The following is a 14,234-nucleotide window of genomic DNA, read 5'->3' as shown; positions in this document are numbered from 1 at the left end:
CAACATGTTTGGATTACAGGAAAGAGGAAATGAAATCATGCATGTTTAATCATGCATTCCAACTGACCATCATGGAAAAATATAATTTGTGTTAAGTGTGCATTATTTCTATCTTCTTGAGGTTTCTATGCAGATGTTTCCTTGACAAAAGCCATTCAGCCTTAATTACTCTATTACATTTGTTACTGATTAATTTTAATGAACTGATCAGTGACAGACTTCAGTGCAGTCTCATATTCTTTAGAACTATGGCCTTTCTGTTTGGCACCAAAATAATATAAGCAACCAAAAACCCCTGGCTTTTGGTGTTAAAGAAAACTTTTATCTAAGGTATCCACTATGTCTCACCTCACAGATCAAATCCACATTGTAGAAGCATGGATTTTCACCGGCATGCAGTGTAAGAACACAATGAGTGCTCTCTCCGGCCTGCACAATTCCAGTTTGAGGTATGATCTTCAATGCCTTGAAACAAAACAATGGATTATTATATCACAATATTTCAAGATTCAGACTGTCCTCATCCTTCTGTCCTTCCACGAGGCTCTAAAGATTGTGGCATGAATGCAAGGATCTTGAATGAGATATGTGTTGGGTTGGCCTCAATTGCTTCTCTTATTATAATTATTATTGTTATTCCATTATCTTGTTTTTTATGTCCTTAAGTTATATTACACCACATCACATTATATTACATTATATATTATATATTTAAGACATTTCGTGTTTCTTTAAACTGTAACTCACTCAGCTCAGTCTTGTAAATTGGGTGGCCATATAAAACAATGAAATAAATGAATGAGTACATATAGTAAAGCATGCAACATACTACAGTCACATTAAATATCTTTGTTTGTTGCTCTAGAAATAGACTTTTTCCTCCTGACTTCAAAAAAGAGTTAAAATAGTTGAATATAGCCACCGTAGCAAAATACTGATTACTTCATAGTCACAAAATACAACACTGCAATTGGGCCATCCTGTTCTCTTTAGCAAATACATTAACTTTTGAAGATTTTTGCATTTGTGGTGCAACCCCAGTTCAGACATTTGAGCGTACAAAATTGAAGCTAATTAAGCAAGTGTTCTGACATTGCCATTGAGGAAATTTGAAAGGAACAGAATCGCTAGGGAAAGACAAGGAAGCTAAAAAAACAACATGCAGATGAAACTCACCGTCATAGTAGGAGAGATCCCTGGTATGTGCCAGGTAAAAATGATGGCCTCATCCTCCGAAGCATTGTTGAGGAAAAAAAGGCGACTACATTTGCTGTAAACAGGGATGTTGCCAAGACATATCCGTGGCTGAGATAAATATACTGCCTGGAAAGAAAATAAACAGAGTGAAATGCTAGCCTAATAAGTAAGGATCCCTTTGTTTTCTCGGCCTAGCCAGTGGAAGGAAACTAGGTGATCTACAGTGGTACGTAGATCCTGTAGCTAATGGCAGACATTTATGGGGCATTTCATACATAAAATACTGCCAAGGTGGAATGAATGGGATAGAGGGAAAATATTATTCTGTAGGCAACATAAATGGATCGGTAGAAATTAATCAAGAGAGTACAGAAAAATTAATTAGGTCTTCAGACACTGGAGAAAATGAGAATTATGCCTGGGGGCATATTTACATACAAAAATGAATAATTATTTCAAATATGTCATTTAAGCATAAGTCTACTCATAGTACAGTATATTGGAAAGATCTGAATCAAAAAGCATGACTGATTAGAATGTTTATGATGAAAGACTTAGAAAATTAGCGAACAATACAAGGATATGAAAATATTCTTAATGTGGAACAAACTTTTATTTAAGAGTGGATTCGTTAAAAGTGAACATGGAAGAAAAACAAAGAGAGAAAGTAGAATGACTGCAAGATGAGAAAAATATGGATCCTTGAAAATGCATTAGAACATAGATAACTCTTTCCACAGAATGAATAGGAAGAGGGTGTGAAAATTGGTTGGAACAGGGCAAAAAAGAAATGGTTGAGTCAAATAGATTAAGCAATGTAACAAAAATATAGGTATTTTATATTTTTATATAGGTATTTTAAAATTAGTGTTCCAAAAACCAAAATGATTGCAGTTAACAAACAGAGTAAATGACTGCAAGTTATACATAAAAGTCAAAGAATCATAGTTGCATGGAGATTCTCAAAAATTGAGAAGTTTAAAGAACAAAAAGCAATGTAGAAAGCAATGTATGGATGTTGTGGAAGCAAGGAGATATATATATGTATGATGGAAGAATATTCTGGGGGGCAATACACACACTTGCTGCTGTTTCCTGGACTTGCTACTCTATTATTGCTCTATCCATGGTATTTTTTGGAAAAAATAGAAGACTCACTTTCAAAAGAATATATAATGCATCCAAACTTTCCAGTTCATTCATTATGGCTTTTTAGTAGCCTGCCAGACTCAAATGCATCAGGATTACTGCAAAATCTTTCTCTTTTGTCAAAGCTTTTACTCTCAACCATAATAAGTATAAGCAGTACTGACTTGACAGCACGGCGATTCTGGCTCTGCTATGAGAACCATTTAATCCAAGTCACAAACATTATGGCACAACATGGATTCCTTGCAGGCAAAACAACTTGATGTTGTTTTCATTTTAATGATATTTATGTTTGAAATCTCCCATAGGACATCTTAGCAATCTTAGGAGCTTTACATCTATGGAGATTTTCAGTCATCCAGTTGTCTCAAAGGCGCTTCTTCAAAAAGCAGCTGGATTGTTGTTGTTTTTCCCTTGAGGAGAAAGAAGTTTCACTTCTCATCCAAGAAGCTTCATCAGTTGTGACTCGATGATGAGAAGATGGAAGGATAATTTCTGACAGGATGGGGGGGAGGGGAAGGGGAATGGAAGGATTTTTCAGGTAGCCCTCAATTTATGACCACTGAGCCCAAAATTTATGTTGCTAAGTGCAACATTTGATAAGTGAGTTTTGCCCCATTTTACAACCTTTTTTTGCTGTTGAGTGAATCAAGTGAATTGCTAAGTGAATCTAGCTTCCCCATTGACTTTGCTTGTCGGAAGGTCACAAAAGCTGATCACGTGACCCCCTGGATAATGCAACCATCATCAATGTGAACCCGTTGCCAAGCATCCGAAGTTTGATCACGCGATCAAGGGGATACGGCAACGGCCGTTAAGTGTGAAAAATGGTCATCAGTCACTTTTTTCAGTGCCATTGTAACTTTGAGCGGTCACTAAATGAACTGTTGTAAGTCGAGGGCTGCCTGTATTTCGACCAGAGGACTGCAAAGAAATACAATCCTTCCATCCCTCCCCTCATCATCCTGTGAGAACCTAGCCTCCCATCCACCTCCCATCCAATCACAACTGACGAAGCTTCTTGGATGAGAAGCGAATTGTCTTCTTCTTCTTCCTCAAGGGAAAAAAAAAACAAAACCCAGTCCAGTTACCTTTTGAAAAAGCACCTTTCAGACTAAATGTAACATCTTTAGCTTCTAAGAAAAGAATCTGATTGAAGTGATCACCGTTTTCAATATACAAGTCCAACACCACTTTCTGCCTATAGGTGGATGCAACAATAATTCTGCCTAATAGATCAACAAATATTGAAATTATGGCAAATCGGTTTTATTGGGAGCTGCCAATATGTTACCAATGAGTACATTCATACAGGACGAGAGTCACAGGGCTGTGTTCTCCAATGTGTGAGACAAATACCTGCTGGTACATTTTCTGGCAACCTACAGATGGCAACAGAACAATACCAGCAGCAGAGCATTCATCTTTCATTCAATTGGACTGCATGTTCTACCATCCCTGGCTCATCACTGAAGAGGTCATACTGGACCTTCTGCAGAACATGTAAGAGCCTGCACAATGTCCAGCTTGACCAATGGATTTGGCATGAAAACTGTATCCTTTCTGTGCTTTCCCAGATGCTCATCAGATAAACAAGGACCTTTTTTTTTTTAATTGTAAAAAGAAGGGGGGAAAAAGACATTACTTGTGATAAGACAGCATCATATAAGAATGGCTTTCCCAGTGCCAGTGGCTCACTTACTCCTACTGGCAATCTGAAATCTCTGTAAAACACTCTCTTGTGTGATACTGGAACAAGTAAACGCCCAGATTTACCAGACCAGGTACTGTTAATTTGGCAGAGACTGGAGTTGTTGCAGCAGATACGACTTTATCAAATTGTGCGGTTTCTCCCATAACTTGTGGATCAAAGCCTACTCCTTGAAAGGTAATTAAAGCAGAATCTCCATCCAGGATATGGATAGGTACATCCACCTGTGCAAAGAAAAAAAGAAAACAAAACAAAATTGTAGCTAAAAGAACAATGGCCATAATAAAAGAAGGATCAAAATGAACCCTTCTAGCCATTTATTTGGGGGGAAAGATGTGTGTAGCAGATTTTGGGGTGTTTGGGAGTTTAAAAAAAAAGAAAAATATTGTTGAAATCAAGATGAAGAACTAAGATTAGGAAAATGGAATCAATAATACATCAAACTTACCCTGAGATAAGATGGGTGGCCTATAAATGTTATGAATTAATAAAAGAGCTGTAATAGTTAAAAAAAATTGCAATGACTAAGAATCCTTTCTGAACAGAAACAGGCACAGAGCAATTTTGCTGCTGTGAACAAAATATCAGAACTTAATTGAACAAGAGTCACCAGAATATAAGTTCTAAAGCTGGACAAAATTGGATTTGGCAATTCAGATGATTTAGATAAGGGCTGTCCAACTCACAACCCATGATTTAGATAAGGGCTGTCCAACTCACAACCCATGGGCCAGATGCGTCACGCGCTGGCCACGCCCACACCTGGGTTAGCGAAGGAGAAAAAAGTTATGATACGTCATGTGATGATGCGAGTTTGACATCCCTGGTTTAGATTGGTTGTGTGTACAGAAACAGTTTTTTTCTAATCAATTTGGAAATCTGGATCAATCTAGTTTCACTCATTAACTCAGAATGGGACTAATTTTTCAACAATTTAAATCAGATTTTGCATGATTCATAAAGGACTAATACATTTCAGTGGGATAGCTAGAGGGTATCAAGAATGGCAAGGAATATAATTCTGAAACGAAAGTGCTTATTCTTAAGGATAAAAACCTTACGGAGTACATTTTGGCTTCCAGTGGGCAAAAAATCCATTCAGTGTGGGCGGTTAATCCGGGGCCAATCTCTCCTCTTGGATTCAGGCAGGTAAATACTGCATGACGGTGATTCTCTCTCTCTACTTGGAGGAGGGCATCCATCTGAATTTCATAAACTGCACTGGTAGAACCTCCGTTATACAATTCATAAATCTAGAGAAGAGAGAAACCAGTTCCATTTGGACTATTGTTTCTGACAAGATGACTATAGGTACATAAATATCTTCATTTTGTATAATTCCAGCCTCTTACGTCTCTATTATGTAACCATTGGTACAGGAAAATTCATTTGGCAGATATGAATATTTAATATTAATCGTGATCTTATGAAACAATCTTAAAATTTAACATATATTCTAATATTGCCTTAAGTTGGATTTATATATGTATGCATATCTATCTATCTATCTATCTATCTATCTATCTATCTATCTATCTATCTATCTATCTATCTATCTATCTATCTTTCCATCCATCCATCCATCCATCTAATTTATCCAGGGCCAGAACTTACAAAAGCAAACCAAATAAACAAAGAACATCACAGAGCAAAGGAAACATAACCAAACAATACATGGCAAATGGTGTATCACTTATCTATCCCAGAACTTGGGGAAATGACCACATTTTTAAAAATTGCCTAAAATTTGCAGGGTCAGGGCGGTTCAAACCTCCAGAGAGATAACATTCCAAGAGCAAGTGCCACAGCAGAGAAGGCACAATTCCTAGGTCCCGTCAGATGACATTACTTGATGAATGCGACATGAAACATACCAGTCCTGCCTGGGCAGGGAGCAAATAATGGGAGAGAGGTCATCTCTCAGATAGCCAGGGCATAGGCCATGAAGAATCTTGTAACCAGCCCTTTAAATTGCACTCAGAAGCTCATTGGGAACTAGTGCACTAGCTTAGTATAGATCTTACATGGGTGTTCTGGGATGCATCCAAAACTATTTGGGTGGCTGCATTCTAGATCAGTTGTAGCTTCCAAGATATCTTCAAGGACAATCCTCATCTGAGGTAACCAAGGTGTGAACAATTGTGAGAAAGGATTCACAGTCCAGGAAAGGGTGCAATTAGTTTATCATATAAATCTGTGCGAAGGCCCTCCTGGCTGTTACCTACTTCCTGCTCATTATTCAGAAGCTTTGAGTTTAGAAGGACTGCCCAAGTTGACCTGAATTAGGGCAAGCCCATCCAGAATCAAAGACGGAAAAATCACTGGGACCAAATATTCAGCACCTGTACTCACTCAGTCTTGTCAGGGTTAAACCTGAGCTTGTTCCTCCCCATCTAGACAGCTTTCAGGAACAAATATGACATTGATAGCATTGTTTGACTGACTGGGGTCAAAACCTATCATCAGTATAGTGACCTCATGTTGATGGATGACCTCACATAGCAGTTTCATGTAGAAATTAAATAGGAGAAGCTAGAGCGTCAGGTCCTGAGGTATCCTGCAAATCAGGGGCTTCATGTTGGATCTCTCTCTATCTGTCAACACTGACCAGAACTTAGAATAGAGAAAGAAGGAGATCTTCTACTTCCAAGCCACAAATCCAGAATAACAGGATGCTATGATTAATACACTGAAAGCTACTGAGAAATTAAAAAAGCCAGGACAGCCACACTACCCTTATATACTGGCTCCACCAGAAGTCATCAACAGATGTGACCAATGCTGTCTCCAAACTGTGCCCCAACCTGAAATTCAACTGGTCCTGTTTCCTCTAGTGCCCTCTGAATTGATAGTCCAATTACCATCTCAACTTTACCAAAAGGGGGAAGGTTGGAGACCCAATGAAAATGGTCAAGAACCATTAAGTTCACCAATGTTTTCTTAAGGAAGAGGCACTTCCACTTCCTTCCAGACAGGCAACACTACCTCCACTCCAAAATCAATTTATCATTGCATGGGCCTAATTATATTATATCACATTCTGGGAGGCTTTAACCAACTAGGAGGAATTTTGAACTAAAACCCAGGTACTATAATGATGCTTATGGATAAAACCTAACGATCACATCCAACTTCCACTGGCATCACTGGGTCAAACACTTCCCAGGTAAATAATTCAAAACCATCCCTTTGCTAACTCAAAAAAAAAAAATCTGCCTGGTTGAAATCTAACAGAGTAGATCTGAGATACTTTTTTTTGCCAGATGCCTAGAATTTTCCTTGTATACCGAATATTCAGAAGATGAGGAACATTTTCGGCATCTGCAGAAAAAGTCATTCAAATTCCTGCAGTCACTTTGTTTACATGGTTACATTAAATAGAGTCATCAGCAAATCATCCCTGGAAGTAATAAGAGCAGAAAAATAGCTACATTTTGCCACTCTTATTGCTAACAATGTAGTCTCAAATATGAGCTCTTATACAAGCTTACCCAGGTTTATTCTTTGCTTTTATTAGCAGCCCTATGGACATTAAGATGCTGCTTAATCTCTTGGACATCTTTGAACCATCAAGGAATACCATGTGTTCAAAGCACAAAGAGAGGCTGGTCCGAGGCTCTCATCATACCCCCATTCTAGGCAGGAATTAAGACCTTGGTGGAACTACCTACCAGATTCCCAAGGGAAAATCCCAAACTCCCCCTGAAATGATCCAGGTCCATTCATCGAAGAACAATTGGATGGGTCCTACCTCCCTGCAGCACCAGCAAATCAAAGGTAGTCCAAGAAACAAGGTGGGCTTTTGATAACTCACTTGTTTAGGAGAATTATATGTGCCAATAGCAATGGGTGTGAACATATGTTTAGCTGAAGTGAAGTGAATGTAGTGGCATCCCAGCTTCAAGGTCACGCCAATAAAATTCAGCTGCAGACATAGAATAAAAAGTAAAGAGGTGAAATAATGGGCTGTTACTTACACCATACAAGCTGCATTCATACCAACCACAAGTAGCGCCTCCCCCCCCACTCTCAATTCTTAAAAATATTAAAGCTAAAGTTAAAAGTTAAAGGGAGCAGCCCATCAGCATTCTCAAGGATTCTCCTCATTAAACCTCACACCACAGGTTGGTGTGGACACAAATCTGGATTTTCACCTTTTTTGAAATTCTGAATTCCTACAAGGGGCGGGGAATACAAACGAAAGGGAATGCAGTACTTCCACAGAAATCTTGCATAATATGTAATGGGCATCTAATAGAAGGTCAGTAAAGAAGGAAGGAGGTATTCCTGGGGAATAAGGGAATTGGGTTTTAACTGAAAAATTAGGGAGGGCCAAAGTGGGAAAGGCAACTTAAGAACAACTTTGGAGATCAAAGATGATAAAACCACTAACCGTATGAAAGGGAGTAATATCAAATAAAAATCAGCACTATGGTTTCTATTTTTTTTCCCCAAGAAAGATACCAAATTGGGATTAGTTCTCCTTTGTCTCCATCCACAAACCACAGAGATAAAATCACATTATCCTGACTGTCACTATCACCGAGAGAAAGTGCATCAAATCATAAGTCAACACTTTTTTTCTAATGCTAAATAGAAAATTCTGCTATCAGTACAATTCAACCCCCATAGTGCCTAGAGTGGTAACTATAATGATGCTTATGGATGAAAAACCAGAGGTCTCAGATATGTTATGGTGAGTATGTGAATCATAAAAAGCACACTCTGTGCCCAAGGACATTTTACCAATGCACTGCCTCCTATAGCTATAGCAGCCAAAGAACTTAGTGTGGCCATAGGGAAGAATAGCATCACTTCCTCCTGGGAAGTTTATGAACCTCTGCACTTAATATCATACCAGAATTTCTCGACCATGGGATACTTTTAGTAGAACTGGGAGTCGGTCAGTGCCAACAAAATCATGCCTGTTGAAGGAAAAACAAATATAACTATTTTATTTAATGCATAACGGAAACCATTCCAAACTCATTTAACTGATGAATCCTATATCAAATAAGAGATCAGGAACAATTCTTTCCCTGTTGCAGAACTGCACTGTTGCATAAAGAGCCTCCTGGGCACAAGGATAGCATTGGATAAGAAAGAACAATGTACAGTTAATCTACAGCTGCCTTAGGTTCCAAATAAATTCAAGAATTGGAAACCTGAGTCCAGGAGAAGGTAAAATCATTCAGTCCTCTGCTTTAAGAGAATTTTGTTGGGATTTCATACTTCAGGTGATTGTAACGGTCCTAAACTGTGGATTAAGTGGGTGTGCCCTATCTAGCAAAGGAGCTGAAATTGACATTTGGGTGAGCTCAGCTCCCACATGGTAAGGAACCATAGTACATGAATACCTGTAAGATAGGTGTATAATTTGCTCTTGCCCTGGAGGAAGCTTTCCTGACTTGGGAACGATGGTGAAAAGCTGATTATCCTGGATCCGCATCTGATGCAACTCACTGGGATCAAATTCAGTACTTTCTGCCCAATATTCCATGTCAATCTTCTGGTCAGAAGGAAACAGAAAATCCCTACAAAAACAGTTAATGCCCAGAAAAGGAGGAAGAAAATGAACAGATCCAATCTTTAGAAGACAGAATTACACTAAATATCAGGAGGCTGCCTGGCTGACAAATTTTCTCATTGCTAAGCAGGGTCTGACCATTCTCTCTTCAGCTGATGGGTATCACTGGCCCATTCTTATCTTGTTCAGCATCCAGACTATGATCAACCAGACCTAGGAATCCAAGGAACTTTACAATATGTCTTATACAGTGCTCTAGTTTACAGAATCATAGATTGGTAGCCATCTAACCTATTTTCCTTCTCAATGCAAGAAAGACATTGCTACAGTATCCTCACTAGCAAACCTCTATAAGCAATGAAGAGCCCATTTCTATTTCCCCAAATAACTTGTTCCATTGTCAAATCTTACATTCACAGTCATTCTCTGAACACAAGAAATATAATTAAGCACCGTTGAAGATGCAATTCTAATAGAATTTTTCTTTACCTGAATATTCATGAATTATGCCTCAATATTATTTATAACTCAGACCACTTGGCCTGTTAAAGAAAACCAAACATGAGGGATAACATTTTTAACTGCAGACAAAATGCCCCCCCCCCCAATTAAATCCATACTATGAAGATTCTTATCTAACCCATTCTAAATTCAAGTGAAGGAGGAAGAGAGTGAAAAAATTCTGAACTGTAAAGAGAAGCTATTTCTGGTTAAGTCAGTGGTTGAGGATTACATACCAGTTTACAGGTATCGTTCCATTGTTCTGTATCATCAGCACAACCACAGAGGACCCACATCCAACTGGAGCGGCTCCAAAATTGAAATCCACCATGACAGGTGTGTAAACTGGTGGGATTCGTTGAGTGCTGCATGTTGAAGAGAAATAAAAATAAGAAGAATGGAGGAGGAACTGTTCCTATGTTCAATAGTCTCAGAATCTGGCTTGTTTACATATTGTATTTTCTTATGTCTTGCTTGAAGAAGGGGAAAAAAAGGAAAAGAAAGAAAAGGAAGTATTAGTTGCAGACTATGATGTAATCAAGAATGTTTCTGTATGGAGAAACTAAAGACTAAGACACCAGCCAAGCTGACACCAGCCAGAGCATAGAAAACCTCAAAGAAGCAGTGCAAGATCAGAAGATGTGGAGCGAGTTGGTCCATAGAATCCCCAAGAGTCAGACATGGCTCGGTGACGCTGAGGTTAAAGTACAGTACTGAAGGCCACTTCTGCTGACTGCCGGATGCCTGCAATTTGGCAGATCGAATCCCACCAGGCTCAAGGTTGACTCAGCCTTCCATCCTTCTGAAGTTGGTAAAATGAGCACCCAGATTGTTGGGGGCAATAGGCTGACTGTAAAACTGCTTAGAGGGGGCTGTAACGCACTATAAAACAGTATATAAGTCTAAGTGCTATTGCTATGACCAAATGGATATCCTCCTCCTCCTCCTCATCATCATCATCATCATCATCTTAGACTAAGAACTAGTAAGAAAAAAGGGATTCTTACCTATGTCTGGTAGGCACTCGGAAAGTGAGCTCTTGTGGTGTCGGCTCTCGCTCCAGATATTGGTTCAGTCTCTCCAAAGAAAAGAGCCTCCAGAGGTGCAGCTTGCTGATGCCAGAGGCACAGCCTGTCCCGCAGGCATCAACGACGCAGATGGAAGGGTAGATGCCAGTTGCTACCACATAGCAAACAGGCAGCTTTTCCCCCAAAGGGTTTGCAGCTTGCAAGGGAAGCAAGAAAACAGTCAGTACTTCAACCTTATTATCAAAAGAACAAACACATGACATTTGGGATGCTGGAAATGGTAAGGAAGGGACTTGGTTTCCAGTCATTCCTTGTACAATTGATTACGATCTTATGCTTCCTTTCTGTCTGGCTTACATCAATTGCTGTTGATATCAATTAAGGCAGGTGCCAACAATATCTCTACTTCCCTGGAAAAGTCCTTCACATCTTCTACCATTGGGCACAAATGGGGAAAAATGGAATCCGTTCTATTTTGTTCTTCAGTATCCATATATTTCATATAAAACAAATTAATCACTGGATTAAATATGCCCTTCGGCAAACACCAGGAACAACACGCTCTCTAAAAACTTATCAAACACCAAAATCCTGAGCATCCAAAATGGAATGACTACCTTAATGGGGCTTCCAAAATGAAAGCACTGGTCTGAATGGGAAGAAAAGAGGGCTTATGTTATAAAATAAATGCAGACTAGCGGCAGAGGCACTTGGTGAAATCCATGAGAAAGCCAGTTTGATCTACTGGTTGGGGCACCAGGCTGGAAACTGGGAGGCCATGAGTTCTAGCCCTGCCTTGGCCGTGAAAGCTAGCTGGGTGATCTTGGGTCAGCCAACCCATCTCACAGAGTTGTTGTTGTAGGGACAATAGGAGGAAGGAAGACTAGTAGCTACATTAGCCACCTTGAGTTATTTATAAAAATAATAAAGATGGGATATAAATAAAGTAAGTAAATAAATAAATAAAATAGTTTATCTCCCACTACAGATCAATCCATAAAACAATAAAATTTGACACACTTCTTCAGGTGCCTCTCCTATTAACTGCAATTCTCTTTTTAAAAATCCTACAAGTTCCTTGGTTTCCAAAATGGAGGGGAAACTTTGTAATGCTTCTTTCTTTTTCTTTTTGGTGGATATTTTGTGGTATGAAAGAATGGAAGGAACAAGCAGAGAATAGCTAAGATAACCCTGTTTAGCCCGCTCTGTTGATTCTGTATTTGTATTTAAGAGGAGTGCAAATAAAGGCCTCACTGCAAGCTTTATTTATGCCCTTCAAATATTTAAAGAAATATATATTCTTCCCCTGTTCACTCTTGCCTCCTCCACACTTATTATTTGCAAAGTCCTTATGCTACCTTTCCACTATCTTGAAATTTTCAAAACCACTGGAGTCCCTTAGAACTAGGTATATTAGTGCCCCCTTTTACTTGCTGGTGCTTTTAAGGTAGTTCTCCTTTGCTTACACAAAAGCTACAATGACACCTTGGGCAAAAAAAAACACCCTTATAAGATAGCAAAACCCCAAAACCAATTTTCACACTGAAAGGGAATTTTTAACTCTTCATGTGGTTTCTCTGATTTCCTGGCCATCATTCTGGTTTTGGACCACAATAGCCAGTTTATCTTTTAAGAGTAGAGTGACAGGGTCCATCTACCATATAAGGAATAGCCTGCAGATGTCTTTACCAATTCTTGAAGGTAGTTATGACACACTTCACTTGATGATCAAGATCAAGAAGAACTCTCAGGAACAAAATTTGCCCAGAGTTGATTAGAATGTGGCAAAGCAGAAATGAGGTAGCCAACTAACAAGTTCTACTTGCTTTTCAACTTTATAGTTTATAGAGAGTTCTCCAACTGATGTCACATAAATTTTCTATAAACTCAACATGGATCAGAGTGAGCCCTTTTGAAAAACCTGCTGTGGATTTTCCTACTTCCACGTGTATATATTGCTTAGTGGCTTAGCTTTGATGGTCACTAGCTACTCCCAGAATCTTACCTTTGGGAGTAGAAATGGCACAATAGATTGTCCATGTGTAGCGCAGCTGGTGAGCTGGTTTTAAAGTTGCTTGTAAGTAGATCTTTCCCCGAGCCCAAACTGTCCCTTTGTAGTGATCAAGATCTATTGCTGTGAATGGGGAGTGAGAGAAGAAGAAAGGAAACAATGGAATTACTAAGGGCAGGCTTACAATGGCACAAAGAACCATAGATTCCCACTCCAATTAAATACCTAAGGGATCACTGGCAACTTCCTGAGGATCACATGGTCCAGTGATTGTTTGTTCCACACTAAGGACATATTTTAAGCAGCAGGATCCATTGTTATATAAAACAAGGTTACAGGATTGTGTGCTACCAACCAAGATGTTGCCAGCATCTATCTGTTTCTCTTCTGCCTACAAGCCAAACAACAGAGAAAGATATTAAATACAGTATATACTTCTAATATAGATACTCTATGTAAATATGTTCTGGGATTAATGATACTAAAGGAAAAAGGATGTCAGTGTTTTTATTAGGACATATATTCAATTCAATAATATATCCAACAGGCATCCTTCATCAGACTACATGGCATTAGGTAGCAGCTATACCCACTTATTATACTCCATAGCTCTGCAATGGCTGACTGTCACATGGGTTTGCTTCAAATGGCAGCCACCTTCTTTAACGGGGCTATATTAATTTTTGCAGAGTAGATGTTGTCACTTACCATTATGGTGCCAAACGATCCCTCCCCAATAATTCGCAGAATGTAGCGAATAGTCTTTGGTGTCTTGTCATCCAGCATTTCTTGGTCTCTCCAAACTATCACATAGCTCCGCAGCAGATACTTGATTTGTTCAGCAGGAGTGAAGGTCCATGTCTGAGCCTGAAATCATATGCAGAAGAGGAGGCTGAGGGACACTGAAATCACTTCCTTTTGGAATGGATCAATACGTTGTTAAGAGCCATAGAGGAACCTAATGGATCAATAAGTTGTTAAGAACCATAGAGGAACCCATAGAGAAAAGCTTCCTTTTCTCTCTCACTGCTAGTATCTTGCTATTTTTACATGTAGAACCGTAACAGTGTGAATGCATTATTTAGCAAGGCACCATTGGTAGCTGTTTTT

General features: G+C 39.0%; 1 protein-coding gene and 1 long non-coding RNA gene across 7 annotated transcripts in view; one reads left to right on the top strand and one right to left on the bottom strand.

Moving 5' to 3' along the window:
- Window positions 1-14,234, bottom strand: part of CFAP65 (cilia and flagella associated protein 65) — a 43,951-nt gene that overhangs the window by 10,958 nt on the left and 18,759 nt on the right. For both annotated transcript variants that reach the window (XM_087950377.1, XM_087950378.1), the window contains exons 15-26: window positions 13,833-13,991; window positions 13,350-13,515; window positions 13,119-13,247; window positions 11,093-11,309; window positions 10,322-10,450; window positions 9,415-9,591; window positions 8,916-8,982; window positions 7,872-7,982; window positions 5,119-5,310; window positions 4,123-4,281; window positions 1,177-1,323; window positions 349-465 (exon numbers count right to left, since the gene is read on the bottom strand). In XM_087950377.1, coding sequence (XP_087806503.1) covers window positions 349-465; window positions 1,177-1,323; window positions 4,123-4,281; window positions 5,119-5,310; window positions 7,872-7,982; window positions 8,916-8,982; window positions 9,415-9,591; window positions 10,322-10,450; window positions 11,093-11,309; window positions 13,119-13,247; window positions 13,350-13,515; window positions 13,833-13,991 — 1,770 coding nt within the window. The remainder of the gene's footprint in view (window positions 1-348; window positions 466-1,176; window positions 1,324-4,122; window positions 4,282-5,118; window positions 5,311-7,871; window positions 7,983-8,915; window positions 8,983-9,414; window positions 9,592-10,321; window positions 10,451-11,092; window positions 11,310-13,118; window positions 13,248-13,349; window positions 13,516-13,832; window positions 13,992-14,234) is intronic.
- Window positions 1-14,234, top strand: part of LOC148133206 (uncharacterized) — a 52,796-nt gene that overhangs the window by 25,308 nt on the left and 13,254 nt on the right. For all 5 annotated transcript variants that reach the window (XR_015746585.1, XR_015746584.1, XR_015746583.1 and 2 more), the window contains one exon: window positions 356-449. This is a non-coding gene — a long non-coding RNA (uncharacterized LOC148133206). The remainder of the gene's footprint in view (window positions 1-355; window positions 450-14,234) is intronic.

Source organism: Notechis scutatus, chromosome 1, assembly GCF_049901735.1.
Source record: "Notechis scutatus isolate UNSWTSFEM ecotype Mainland chromosome 1, rNotScu1.2, whole genome shotgun sequence".
NCBI lineage: Eukaryota > Metazoa > Chordata > Lepidosauria > Squamata > Elapidae > Notechis > Notechis scutatus.
Note: the sequence above shows the minus strand (reverse complement) of the source record. Positions and strands in the feature narration are given on the sequence as shown.